The sequence below is a fragment of the Oncorhynchus mykiss genome, chromosome 18, assembly GCF_013265735.2.
Source record: "Oncorhynchus mykiss isolate Arlee chromosome 18, USDA_OmykA_1.1, whole genome shotgun sequence".
NCBI classification, from domain to species: Eukaryota; Metazoa; Chordata; class Actinopteri; order Salmoniformes; family Salmonidae; genus Oncorhynchus; species Oncorhynchus mykiss.
In genome coordinates, this window is record NC_048582.1 from 58,750,807 (window position 1) to 58,765,160 (window position 14,354).

Below are 14,354 nucleotides of genomic sequence, written 5' to 3' on the forward strand. Positions count from 1 at the left end.
GAAGGGAGAAGGGAGAAGGGGGGAAAGGAGAGAGAGAAGGGGGGAAAGGAGAGAGAGAAGGGGGGAAGGGAGAGGGAGAAGGGGGGAAGGGAGAGGGAGAAGGGGGGAAGGGAGAATGAGAAGGGGGGAAGGGAGAATGAGAAGGGGGGAAGGGAGAGGGAGAAGGGAGAAGGGGGGAAGGGAGAAGGGGGGAAGGGAGAAGGGGGGAAGGGAGAGGGAGGGAAGGGAGAGGGAGGGAAGGGAGAGGGAGAAGGGGGGAAGGGAGAATGAGAAGGGGGGAAGGGAGAGGGGGAAGGGAGAGGGAGAAGGGGGGAAGGGAGAGGGGGAAGGGAGAGGGAGAAGGGAGAAAGGGAGAATGAGAAGGGGGAAGGGAGAATGAGAAGGGGGGAAGGGAGAGGGAGAAGGGGGGAAGGGAGAATGAGAAGGGGAGAAAGGAAAGGGAGAAGGGGGAAGGGAGAATGAGAAGGGGGGATGGGAGAATGAGAAGGGGGGAAGGGAGAATGAGAAGGGGGAAGGAAGAAGGGGGAAGGGAGAATGAGAAGGGAGAAGGGGGAGGGAGAAGGGAGAAGGGGGGAAGGGAGAATGAGAAGGGGGAAGGGAGAATGAGAAGGGGGAAGGGAGAATGAGAAGGGAGAAGGGGGAGGGAGAAGGGAGAAGGGGGGAAGGGAGAATGAGAAGGGGGAAGGGAGAATGAGAAGGGGGAAGGGAGAATGAGAAGGGGAAGGGAGAATGAGAAGGGGGGAAGGGAGAATGAGAAGGGGGGAAGGGAGAATGAGAAGGGGGGAAGGAAGAAGGGGGAAGGGAGAATGAGAAGGGGGGAAGGGAGAGGGAGAAGGGAGAAGGGGGGAAGGGAGAGAGAGAAGGGGGGAAGGGAGAATGAGAAGGGGGGAAGGGAGAAGGGAGAAGGGGGGAAGGGAGAAGGGTCGAAGGGAGAGGGTCGAAGGGAGAAGGGTCGAAGGGAGAAGGGTCGAAGGGTCGAAGGGAGAGGGAGAAGGGAGAAAGGGAGAAAGGGAGAAAGGGAGAATGAGAAGGGGGGAAGGGAGAGGGAGGGAAGGGAGAGGGAGAAGGGGGGAAGGGAGAATGAGAAGGGGGGAAGGGAGAATGAGAAGGGGGAAGGGAGAATGAGAAGGGGGAAGACAGAATGAGAAGGGGGGAAGGGAGAATGAGAAGGGGGGAAGGGAGAGGGCGAAGGGGGAAGGGAGAGGGAGAAGGGGGGAAGGGAGAGGGAGAAGGGGGGAAGGGAGAGGGAGAAGGGGGGAAGGGAGAGGGCGAAGGGGGGAAGGGAGAGGGCGAAGGGGGGAAGGGAGAGGGCGAAGGGGGGGAAGGGAGAGGGCGAAGGGGGGAAGGCGAAGGGGGGAAGGGAGAGGGCGAAGGGGGGAAGAGAGAGGGAGAAGGGGGGAAGGGAGAGGGAGAAGGGGGGAAGGGAGAGGGAGAAGGGGGAAGGGAGAGGGAGAAGGGGGTAAGGGAGAATGAGAAGGGGGGAAGGGAGAGGGAGAAGGGGGGAAGGGAGAGGGAGAAGGGGGAAGGGAGAGGGAGAAGGGGGTAAGGGAGAATGAGAAGGGGGGAAGGGAGAGGGAGAAGGTGGAAAGGGTAAAAGCGAGAAGGGTGGAAGCGAGAAGGGTGGAAGAGAGAGAAGACAGGCAATGTGCACACTGCCCACAAAATGAGGTGGAAACTAAAGTGCACTTCCTAACCTCCTGACAAATGTATGACCATATTAGAGACACATATTTCCCTCAGATTACACTGATCCACAAAGAATTCGAAAACAAAACCAATTTCGATAAATTCGATAAATTGGTGAAATACGTCAGTGTGCCATCACAGCAGCTAGATGTGTGACCTGTTGCTATAAGAAAAGGGCAACCAGTGAAGAACAAACACCATTGTAAATACAACCCATATTTTAGTTTATTTATTTTCCCTTTTGTACTTTAACTATTTGCATATCGCGACAACACTGTATATAGACATTTTAAATATATTCATTATTTTGAATGTAATGTTTACTGTTCATTTTTATTGTTTATTTCACTTTTGTTTATTATCTATTTCACTTGCTTTGGCAATGTTAACAAATGTTTCCCATGCCAATAAAGCCCTTGAATTGAACTGAGAGGGTGAAGGGGGAAGGGAGAAGGGAGAGAGAGGGAGAAGGGGGGAAGGAGAGAGAGTGAGAAGGGGGAAGGGAGAAGGGGGGAAGGGAGAGAGAGGGAGAAGGGGGAAAGGGGGGAAGGGAGAGAGAGGGAGAAGGGGGAAAGGGGGGAAGGGAGAGAGAGGGAGAAGGGGGAAGGAGAGAGAGTGAGAAGGGGGAAGGGAGAAGGGGGGAAGGGAGAGAGAGGGAGAAGGGGGAAAGGGGGGAAGGGAGAGAGAGGGAGAAGGGGGAAGGAGAAGGGGGGAATGAGAGAAGGAGAAGGGGGGGGCGAGAGAGAGAGAGAGAGAGGGAGAAGGGGAAAGGGAGAAGGAGAAGGGGGGAATGAGAGAGGGAGAAGGGAGAGAGAGGGAGAAGGGGGGAAGGGAGAGAGAGGGAGAAGGGGGAAAGGGAGAGAGAGGGAGAAGGGGGAAAGGGAGAGAGAGGGAGAAGGGGGAAAGGGAGAGAGAGGGAGAAGGGGGAAAGGGAGAGAGAGGGAGAAGGGGGAAGGGAGAGAGAGGGAGAAGGGGGGAAGGGAGAGAGAGGGAGAAGGGGGGAAGGGAGAGAGAGGGAGAAGGGGGGAAGGGAGAGAGAGGGAGAAGGGGGGAAGGGAGAGAGAGGGAGAAGGGGGAAGGGAGAGAGAGGGAGAAGGGGGGAAGGGAGAGAGAGGGAGAAGGGGGGAAGGGAGAGAGAGGGAGAAGGGGGGAAGGGAGAGAGAGGGAGAAGGGGGGAAGGGAGAGAGAGGGAGAAGGGGGGAAGGGAGAGAGAGGGAGAAGGGGGGAAGGGAGAGAGAGGGAGAAGGGGGAAGGGAGAGAGAGGGAGAAGGGGGAAGGGAGAGAGAGGGAGAAGAGAGGAAGGGAGAAGGAGAAGGGGGAATGAGAGAAGGAGAAGGGGGGAATGAGAGAGGGAGAAGGGGGGAATGAGAGAGGGAGAAGGGGGGAAGGGGGAATGAGAGAAAGAGAAGGGGGGAATGAGAGAGGGAGAAGGGGGGAAAGAGAGAGGGAGAAGGGGGGAAAGAGAGAGGGAGAAGGGGGGAAGAGAGAGGGAGAAGGGGGGAAGAGAGAGGGAGAAGGGGGGAAGAGAGAGGGAGAAGGAGGGAAGAGAGAGGGAGAAGGGGGGAAGAGAGAGGGAGAAGGGGGGAAGAGAGAGGGAGGGAGAAGGGGGGAAGGGAGAGAGAGGGAGAAGGGGGAAGGGAGAGAGAGGGAGAAGGGGGAAGGGAGAGAGAGGGAGAAGAGAGGAAGGGAGAAGGAGAAGGGGGAATGAGAGAAGGAGAAGGGGGAATGAGAGAGGGAGAAGGGGGGAAGTGAGAGAGAGGGGGAAGGGGGGAAGGGAGAGGGAGAAGGGGGGAAGGGGGAATGAGAAGGGGGGAAGGGGGAATGAGAGAAAGAGAAGGGGGGAATGAGAGAGGGAGAAGGGGGGAATGAGAGAGGGAGAAGGGGGGAAGAGAGAGGGAGAAGGGGGGAAGAGAGAGGGAGAAGGGGGGAAGAGAGAGGGAGAAGGGGGGAAGAGAGGAGAAGGGGGGAAGAGAGGAGAAGGGGGGAAGAGAGGAGAAGGGGGGAAGAGAGGAGAAGGGGGGAAGAGAGGAGAAGGGGGGAAGAGAGGAGAAGGGGGAAGAGAGAAGGAGAAGGGGGGAAGAGAGAGGGAGAAGGGGGGAAGAGAGAGGGAGAAGGGGGGAAGAGAGAGGGAGAAGGGGGGAAGAGAGAGGGAGAAGGGGGGAAGAGAGAAGGAGAAGGGGGGAAGAGAGAGGGAGAAGGGGGGAAGAGAGAAGGAGAAGGGGGGAAGAGAGAGGGAGAAGGGGGGAAGAGAGAAGGAGAAGGGGGGAAGAGAGATGGAGAAGGGGGGAAGAGAGATGGAGAAGGGGGGAAGAGAGAGGGAGAAGGGGGAAGAGAGAAGGAGAAGGGGGAAGAGAGAGGGAGAAGGGGGGAAGAGAGGAGAAGGGGGGAAGAGAGGAGAAGGGGGGAAGAGAGGAGAAGGGGGGAAGAGAGGAGAAGGGGGGAAGAGAGGAGAAGGGGGAAGAGAGAAGGAGAAGGGGGGAAGAGAGAGGGAGAAGGGGGGAAGAGAGAGGGAGAAGGGGGGAAGAGAGAGGGAGAAGGGGGGAAGAGAGAAGGAGAAGGGGGGAAGAGAGAGGGAGAAGGGGGGAAGAGAGAGGGAGAAGGGGGGAAGAGAGAGGGAGAAGGGGGGAAGAGAGAGGGAGAAGGGGGGAAGAGAGGGAGAAGGGGGGAAGAGAGGGAGAAGGGGGGAAGAGAGAGGGAGAAGGGGGGAAGAGAGAGGGAGAAGGGGGGAAGAGAGAGGGAGAAGGGGGGAAGAGAGAGGGAGAATGGGGGAAGAGAGAGGGAGAAGGGGGGAAGAGAGAGGGAGAAGGGGGGAAGAGAGAAGGAGAAGGGGGGAAGAGAGAGGGAGAAGGGGGGAAGAGAGAAGGAGAAGGGGGGAAGAGAGATGGAGAAGGGGGGAAGAGAGATGGAGAAGGGGGGAAGAGAGAGGGAGAAGGGGGAAGAGAGAAGGAGAAGGGGGAAGAGAGAGGGAGAAGGGGGGAAGAGAGAGGGAGAAGGGGGAAGAGAGAGGGAGAAGGGGGGAAGAGAGAGAGAGAAGGGGGGAAGGGAGAGAGAGGGAGAAGAGGGGAAGAGAGAGGGAGAAGAGGGGAAGGGAGAAGGAGAAGGGGGAAGAGAGAAGGAGAAGGGGGAAGAGAGAAGGAGAAGGGGGAAGAGAGAGGGAGAAGGGGGGAAGGGAGAGGGAGAAGGGGGGAAGGGAGAGGGAGAAGGGGGGAAGAGAGAATGAGAAGGGGGAAGGGAGAAGGAGAAGGGGGGAAGGGAGAGAGAGGGAGAAGGGAGGAAGAGAGAAGGAGAAGGGGGGAAGAGAAAAGGACAAAGAGTAGTAGAGGAAGAAAACAGAAAGCAGACGATAGAAGAAGAGCATGAATTCCCAGCAAACTCTACAATTGCTCAATTGAGAACCACAAAGCAGCCACCAGTACACCAGGGACCAAGTCATTCATACAAGCTGGTCCTTAAGCAACCAGCTGCCTGCCTGCATAACTACACATAAAAATATACACTGTGGGGTAATTAACATGAGAACGACATCCCAACTGGCACCATATTCCCTATATAGTGCACTACGTTTGGCCAGACCCTATGGGCTCCATGTAAGTAATATGGTGCCATTTGGACAGCAGCCCTGTACCACTGTAAAAAATAAGGAAACAGAAAACAACATCTGAGGCTCTGCTGCAGATGAAAACAACTGACTCCAACAGAGTCAGAGACAATTATTTCTCGAGGCGAGCTGTAATTCATTCAGTCTTGTTCCTGCCTGTTCAAACCTGCATGGCAAGCAAGGTTATAGTTCATCCATAGGGCCAGGAGCGTTTCCTGACCGTGTGACCTGATCACGGAAAAAGCCATGAATTCTGGGCCTATTTATCCAACCTCAGATGAAAGTCCTGAGAAGTCAGGCAGTGGGACCCAAGTTGTTCCTTCTCAGGTCACAGAGTCATGAAAAACTCCTGGCTCAGGGAGGAGCAGTGTTCAGGGCAGTGTTGAGGAGGTTGGATCAGGTTTTGCTGCTGTAACACATGGATAATAGAATGTGGAGGGAATGCCCCACTGGACGTTAGCTAGCTAGAGGACCGGAGTGCTGCTGAAGTGCTGTAGTATAAGACATTAAATATCCATTATATGTCTCATGTAACTGTTTTACAGGACAGCTACAACATGATGATGGTATACAGTGGAGTCCGAAATGATTGATACCCTTAATACAGATGAGCAAAATGACTGTATAAAATACATCATACAAATATTTTTGCAATGGCCATCTCAGTCTCCAGACTTGAACCCTATTGAAAACCTGTGGTTTGAACCAAAGATCTGGAAGGATTCTGTATGGAGGAATGGTCTAAAATCCTCATAAAACATTGTAGAAAAAGTCTCAGTGTTATCTGTTATTATCCTAATGTGAGGTATTGAAAAGAGGGGTGTCAATCATTTGAACCATACCTTTAAAAAAAATGTATTACTTGTTAAACAAAATGTATTTCTCTGAGCAATTGTATTAGTATAAAATAATATAATTTCCAAATTTTTGTTGTTTTGTTCCATTTACTTCCGTTTAAGAAAAGTTTTTCAACAGAATCGGCAGAATGAATACACCCCTGATCACGCATAAACACAGTTCATTTTCATAGCACATTGTATTCCTTCTCGCATTTATGCGCTCTTCTCCTCTCACCTTTTCCCTTCGCTTGTGGACTTCAATGCACAACACATCAGCTGTATGTGACCAGGCGAAAAAACCTTTCCAAGCCAAACCGCTACACACGGCCTACATCGTTGTCATCGTATTGGACAAAGTAACATCATAGTCAACATAGCAAATAGAACTAACGCGTTAGTAAATCCGCCATTATCATGCAGTAACATTACAGTGTACAGTCAGTAAACAGTTTGGCACTTAACCCAGCGGGCCCCGGTTGAAATAAATTAGTCAAACCAAAAGCTTGCCTTGACTTGGAAGAGTTCCAGTGTTGTGTTGGATAGACATAGCCAGCTAGCTAACATAGCATCCCTCTATTTGAGCAGGCTAAACTAGCTAGCTGCATTTGCTAGCTAAGTAAGCAAAACTGAAAGTTATTTTTTTAAACGAAATCTCTTACTTCTCCTTCATTTTGGAAGAAATGAATTTATTCAAAACTGTTCAACTAGTCTTTCTCTCTCTCTTCGAGTCAACTACTCACTACATTTTGTGCTAGCTAGCTTATGCTTATGCTTTCAGTACTAGATTCACTCTCTGATCCTTTGATTGGGTGGACAACGTCAGTTCATGCTGCAAGATATCTGATAGGTTGGATGACGCCCTCCGGAAGTTGTCATAATTACTGTGTAGGTCTGTGGAAGGGGGTGAGAACCATGAGCTCACTAGGTTTTGTATTGAAGTCAATGTACCCAGAGGAGGACAGAGGAGGACGGAAGCGAGCTGTCCTCCGGCTACACCATTGTGCTACCCTACAGAGCGCTGCTGAGGCTACTGTAGACCTTCATTGCAAAATAGGGGTGACGTTTTGGGGTGACGTGATTATATTTAGTATGGTTTCATCTAAAAAGGATAACTTTTTTCATGTTTAAACATTTAAAAAAATATGAAATTCACAGAGGAGGATGGCCCTCCCCCTTCTCCTCTGAGGAGCCTCTGCTGGACTGGGTGATTATTTTTGTAAATCTTAAGTGTCGCTGCTACTCACAATCTTGCTCCAGACTAGGCCTGTTGTGTGATGCTGTTTGATGAAGGCCTGAAGCTCAGTCCAGATGGATAGGTAGGACCCCACCCACTCCACATGACGCTTGTCTCTATAGAGAAAGAGATCAACAGACAGACGGAGAGAAGGGGAGAGAGAGAGGGTGACAAGGAAAAAGGGGGATGGATTAGGACGAATACACAGAGAGAGAAAAAGACACAGACAGTTATTTTTACATACCAATAATAATCTGCAAAGTATCTAATAAGCTAAAGTTGATGTAATACACTAGCAGTCATACTCACAAGTCTTTATAGTCTTTCAGAACTCTGTTAGTGTAGAAAATGGCAGCATCATTCATCTCCTTCACATAGGGAACTGGTTTCTGGCTCTGGAAGAGAGAAGGAGCGAGAAAAATAGAAAAAAGAGAGAGAGAGGTAGTTAAACAAAGCTGACCCTATGTATGAATTTAGACATCTCTGCTCTGCATTCACAGAAACACAGTGAAGAAGATGTGAATGAGCGAGTGATGTCTCCTCACCACGGCGACCCAGCCCAGTGCTGGGATGCTCTCGCTGACAGCTGATAGGTGGTTGAATTGGCTGCTGCCACGGTTACATTCCCGAAAGTTCTGAATCTCCTGGATTTTCTCTGAGATAGGCTTCAGCAGGTCAGACAGCTCCATCTGGGAGGGAGAGACAGGGGGAGGAGAGAAAGAGAGGGAAAATGAAAGAGAGAGAAAGATAGTGAGAGAGAGAGAATGCTTGTCAACAAAAACTGAACAATCTCACAGGTAGTGTCTTTTCTATATGACCGACAATATGCAAATAGCATTTATCAATGACTTAAGTATAACTCAACACCCATACATTCATCTGTAATAGTGCTCTGAGCAGCTCTCACAGTGCTCTCCAGAACCTGAGTGAGAGCACCAGTCTCAATGGGCCAGTTACCTCATGCTACCCGTTATATAGCAGTTTCACTTACTGCCTTGCCCACAAGCAACTCTGCCATGCATGCCAGCTAGTCGAAGGCACTGTGATTTTATAACTGGCCAACTGGAATTTTATTAGAAGGATCCATTTTCCATTGGAACTTCCAGATCCCTGCTAGCTTCCATCCCTCTTTCCCTCCCTCCTCCCTCTCCTCCCAGCATTCCTCTGTTCATTGGGAGATCCCTCTGGCCTTGTAAGGCACTGAGCAGGTCTAATGTTTACAGTTTACCTTCACACAACTGGGTAAAGGAACACATTGTTTCCCTAGTGACACTGTAGTACAGTTCTCTTATTTTGACCTGTACCTAAGCCGATGTTGCTATGACATTTTAACTAAATATCGCAGTGTCGATATGCTGTGGGAAAGATAAATAAATATAATAATTTCTGTTTATTTATTTAGCTTTATTTTGAGAAAGGATGTGATTATTCTTCCATTGCTATGGCAACTGATTTAATTGCATTATGGGTTAAATACAGTGCATTCGGAAAGTAATCACCCCCGGACTTTTTACACATTTTGTTACATTACAGCCTTATTCTAAAATGTATTAAATAAAAAATGTTCCTCAATACCCCATAATGACAAAGCAAAACCATGTTTTAGACATTTTTGCAAATGCATTAAAAATAAAAAACAGAAATACCAAAGGGTCTGAATACATAAGTTTTCAGACCCTTTGCTATGAGACTAAAAATTTAGCTCAGGTGCAACCTGTTTCCATTGATCATCCTTGAGATGTGTCTACATGTCACACCCTGATCTGTTTCACCTGTCCTTGTTATGGTCTCCACCCCCTCCAGGTGTTGCTCGTTTTCCACAGTGTATTTATCCCTGTGCTTGTATGTTCAAGTCAACCAGCGTTTTTTTCCCGTTCTCCTGCTTTTGAATTTCTCCTTTCTCTAGTCCTCCTGGTTTTGACCCTTTCCTGTTTCTGGACTGTGTACCCGCCTGCCTGATCACGAGCCTGTCTGCCACTCTGTACCTCCTGGACTCTGATCTGGTTTTGACCTTTTGCCTGTCCACGACCATTCTCTTGCCTACTCCTTTGGATTATTAAACATCTAAGACTCCAACCATCTGCATCTGGGTCTCGCCTTGAGTTATGATACTACAACTTTGTTGGAGTCCAACTGTGGTAAATTCAATTAATTGGACATGATTTGGAAAGGCACACACCTGTCAATATAAGGTCCCAAAGTTGACAGTGCATGTCAGAGCAAAAACCAAGTCATGAGATCAAAGGAATTGTCCGTAGAAACAGGATTGTGTCAAGGCACAAATCTGGGAAAGGGTACCAAAAAATGTCTGCAGCATTGAAGGTCCCCAAGAACACAGTGGCCTCCATCATTCTTAAATGGAAGAAGTTAAGAAGCACCAAGACTCTTCCTAGAGCTGGCCGCCCGGCCAAACTGAGCAATCGGGGGAGAAGGGCCTTGGTCAAAGAGGTGACCAAGAACCCAATGGTCACTCTGACAGAGCTCCAGAGTTCCTCTGTGGAGATGGGAGAACCTTCAAGAAGAACAGCAATCTCTGCAGCACTCTATCAATCAGGCCTTTATGGTAGAGTGGCCAGATGGAAGCCACTCCTCAGTAAAAGGCACAACAGCCCGCTTGGAATTTGCCAAAAAGCACCGTTAAGGACTGTCAAATTATGAGAAACATGATTCTCTGGTCTGATGAAACCAATATTGAACTCTTTGGCCTGAATGCCAAGCATCACATCTGAAGGAACCCTGGCACATTCCCTAGAATGAAGCATGGTGGTGGTGGCAGCATCATGCTGTGTGGATGTTTTTCAGTGGCAGGGACTGGGAGACTAATCAGGAGAGAGAAAGATGAACGGAGCAAAGTACAGAGAGATCCTTGATGAAAACAAGCTCCAGAGCGCTCAGGACTTCAGACTAGCGCGAAGGTTCACCTTCCAACAGGATAATGACCCTAAGCACACAGCCAAGACAACGCAGGAGTGGCTTTGGGACAAGTCTCTGAATGTCCTTGAGTGGCCCAGCTAGAGCCTGGACTTGAACAGCACACATTTTTGTTGTATCCCCGGACAATCATGCTTGATTCAACTCATTGAGGGCCTGATTATTAATTGACAAGTTGAATCAGGTGTGCTTGTCTGTGACTACAATAAAAATGCGTACTGTTGGGGGTACTCAAGGTCTGGAGTTGGGAACTACTTTCTTAGGTCATCCAATCAGTGGCTTAAATCCTCAAAGAGAGCCTCTCCTAGAAAATGTTTACAGGTGTGGAGAGGATGAAATGGTCAGAAGTACTATACAGCTCTATTCCTAAGTGTATCGGTTTGATTTGAATAAGAATCTTATACACTCCGACATAGTTTGCTGCAATTTACATACTACAGTTTCTCCTTGTGTGTCAGAGGGAGAGACAGAAAGAGATAACTATTTTTTTTTTAGCAAATTCTTGCCCAAATCAGATGCACATGATTTTCATAACATGAGATAGACAGTCCTTTCATAGGGAGGACCAACCTCGACTGTCTTACTTTCACTCTCTCCAGATCCCATCGAAAATAATTCGCCTGCTAGAGCATCCTTAAAAGAAAACAACTTCTCCATGAAATGGAGGAAATACCCACTGAGATAAAGTGATGCTATGACCAATTTATCTGTGATGATGATCTCCTGGGCCTAGTGACGATTAATCTGTGAGTTGTACATATCTTTCAGGCTAAAGATCTTCCTCCCTCCCTCCCCTCAACTCTTTCAGTTACTGTACCAGGGGTATCTGATGGCCCAAATCTTTTATTTCAGCCACATTGGTAAGACAGGAGCCCCAAATACCCCCCTCTCAATCATCCTCCACTTCCAATGAAGAGAGACATAAATAGCCAGGATATCTCCAGGCTATGAGTGGGTCAGGGGCCTACATTACACACCATTCACTGAGAAAGAATGTGTAATGAGAGAGAGACGGTAGAGAGACGGTAGAGAGAGTTAGAAAGAGAGGGAGAGAGACAGTAGAGAGTTAGAAAGAGAGGGAGAGAGACGGTAGAGAGAGTTAGACAGAAAGACAGAGAGACGGTAGAGAGAGTTAGACAAAGACAGGGAGAGAGACGGTAGAGAGAGTTAGACAGAAAGACAGGGAGAGAGACGGTAGAGAGAGTTAGACAGAAAGACAGGGAGAGAGACAGAGAGTTAGACAGAAAGACAGGGAGAGAGACGGTAGAGAGAGTTAGACAGAAAGACAGGGAGAGAGACGGTAGAGAGAGTTAGACAGAAAGACAGGGAGAGAGACGGTAGAGAGAGTTAGACAGAGAGACGGTAGAGAGAGTTAGACAGAAAGACAGGGAGAGAGATGGTAGAGAGAGTTAGACAAAGACGGAGAGAGACGGTAGAGAGAGACAGAAAGACAGGGAGAGAGATGGTAGAGAGAGTTAGACAAAGACATGGAGAGAGACGGTAGAGAGAGTTAGACAAAGACATGGAGAAAGATGGTAGAGAGAGTTAGACAGAGAGACGGTAGAGAGAGTTAGACAGAAAGACAGGGAGAGAGATGGTAGAGAGTGTTAGACAGAGAGACGGTAGAGAGAGTTAGACAAAGACAGGGAGAGAGATGGTAGAGAGAGTTAGACAGAAAGACGGTAGAGAGAGTTAGACAAAGACAGGGAGAGAGACGGTAGAGAGAGTTAGACAAAGACAGGGAGAGAGATGGTAGAGAGAGTTAGACAAAGACAGGGAGAGAGACGGTAGAGAGAGAGGGAGAGAGAAAGTAGAAGAGAAAAAAAGGAACAAAGAGCAGCATCAAGTTATTTGATCTGTACCGTACAAGCACACTATCTGATACCATGGCTTGGCGTCCACTATGTTGATATTCACTGACTGGCCACGTCTGAGCTATAATGACCAGACTATGAGCTATAACGACCAGGCTATGAGTTATAATGCAAAACATGAGATCAAAGCTCCCAGTGGAAAGTGACCAAGGAGAAACCAACAGTGTGATTCTACAGTGTAAAGCCTCACAGAAGCGCAGAGGGCTGTCGAGGCGAGACAGCTATAGCGTGAGACACACACACACAGACACAGAGTGAAAAGCCTCACGTGAGCCCAGCTTCACACACACACGCACGCACACACACACACACACACACACACACACACACACACACACACACAGAGGAGCAGGAGCAGCTCAAATATAGAACATGCCCATAAAAAGCCACAGAGCACAACTCCGGGCCGGAGCGGCGGAGAGAAAAGCCAGAGGTTTACCGGCGGCTCTGGGGTCCCTATGGGAGAGATGTACAGGGTCACAATCCCTGTTCCACCAAAGGCTGCTCCAAATGGAAGACAAAGGCCATGATTGAGGTTAATATAAAACTACTTATAAAACTACTGTGCCTTCAGAAACTATTCTGACCCCTTGACTTTTTCAACATTTTGTTACGTTACAGCCTTATTCTAAAATTGATTAAATAAAACATTATTCTCAGCAATCTACACACAATACCCCATAACGACAAAGTGAAAACAGGTTTTTAGAAATGTTTGCACATTTATTTAAAAAAAACTGAAATACCTTTTTTACATAAGTATTCAGACCCTTTGCTAGGTGACTCGAAATTGAGCTCAGGTGCATCCTGTTCCCATTGACCATCCTTGAGATGTTTCTACAACTTGATTGGAGTCCACTTGTGGAAAATTGATTTGACATGATTTGGAAAGGCACACACCTGTATATATAAGGTCCCACAGTTGACAGTGTCAGAGCAAAAACCAAGCCACGAGGTCGAAGGAATTGTCCGTAGAGCTCTGAGACAGGATTGTGTCGAGGCACAGATCTGGGGAAGGGTACCAAAATATGTCTGCAGTATTGAAGGTTCACAAGAACACAGTGGCCTCCATCATTCTTAAATGGAAGAAGTTTGGAACCACCAAGACTCTTCCTAGAGCTGCCCGCCTGGCCAAACTGAGCAATCGGTGGAGAAGGACCTTGGTCAGGGAGGTGAACAAGAACTTGATGGTCACTCTGACAGAGCTCTAGAGTTCCTCTGTGGAGATGGGAGAACCTTCCAGAAAGACAACCATCTCCGCAGCACTCCACCAATCAGGCCTTTATGGTAGAGTGGCCAGACGGAAGCCACTCCTCAGTAAAACGCCCATGACAGCCCACTTGGAGTTTGCAAAAAGGCACCAAAAGGACTCTCAGACCCTGAGAAACCAGATGATCTGTTCTGATGAAACCAAGATTGAACTCGTTGGCCTGAATGCCACGTGTCACGTCTGGAGGAAACCTGGCACCATCCCTACGGTAAAGCATGGTGGTGGCAGCATCATGCTGCAGGGATGTTTTTCAGCGGCAGGGACTGGGAGACGAGTCAGGATCGAGGCAAAGATGAACGGAGGAAACTACAGAGAGATCCTTGATGAAAACCTGCTCCAGATCGCTCAGGACCTCAGATTGAGGCGAAGGTTCACCTTCCAACAGGACAACGACCCTAAGCACACAGCCAAGACAACGCAGGAGTGGCTTCGGGACAAGTCTCTGAATGTCCTTGAGTGGTCCAGCCAGAGCCCAGACTTGAACCCCATCGAACATCTCTGGAGAGACCTAAAAATAACTGTGCAGGAACGCCCCATCCAACATCTCAACAGGCTACAGTGTATCTACAGGATCTCTACCGGCTCTCTACAGGCTACAGGCTCTCTACAGGCTACAGGCTCTCTACAGGCTACAGTCTACAGGCTCTACAGGCTACAGGCTCTACAGGATACAGTCTCTACAGGCTACAGGCTCTCTACAGGCTACAGTCTCTACAGGCAACAGGCTCTCTACAGGCTACAGTCTCTACAGGCAACAGGCTACAGGCTCTCTCCAGGCTACAGGCTCTCTACAGGCTACAGGCTCTCTACAGGCTACTTACAGGCTACAGGCTCTCTACAGGCTACAGTCTCTCTCCAGGCTACAGTCTCTCTACAGGCTACAGTCTCTCTACAGGCTACAGTCTCTCTACAGGCTACAGTC

The 14,354-nt window shown here is 49.2% G+C and overlaps 1 protein-coding gene across 2 annotated transcripts in view; it reads right to left on the reverse strand.

Moving 5' to 3' along the window:
- The window catches only part of LOC110496609 (adenylyl cyclase-associated protein 2), a 48,676-nt gene that overhangs the window by 10,468 nt on the left and 23,854 nt on the right, over window positions 1-14,354 (reverse strand). For both annotated transcript variants that reach the window (XM_036953360.1, XM_021572603.2), the window contains 3 exons: window positions 7,903-8,046; window positions 7,667-7,752; window positions 7,368-7,473 (listed from right to left, as the gene is read on the reverse strand). In XM_036953360.1, coding sequence (XP_036809255.1) covers window positions 7,368-7,473; window positions 7,667-7,752; window positions 7,903-8,046 — 336 coding nt within the window. The remainder of the gene's footprint in view (window positions 1-7,367; window positions 7,474-7,666; window positions 7,753-7,902; window positions 8,047-14,354) is intronic.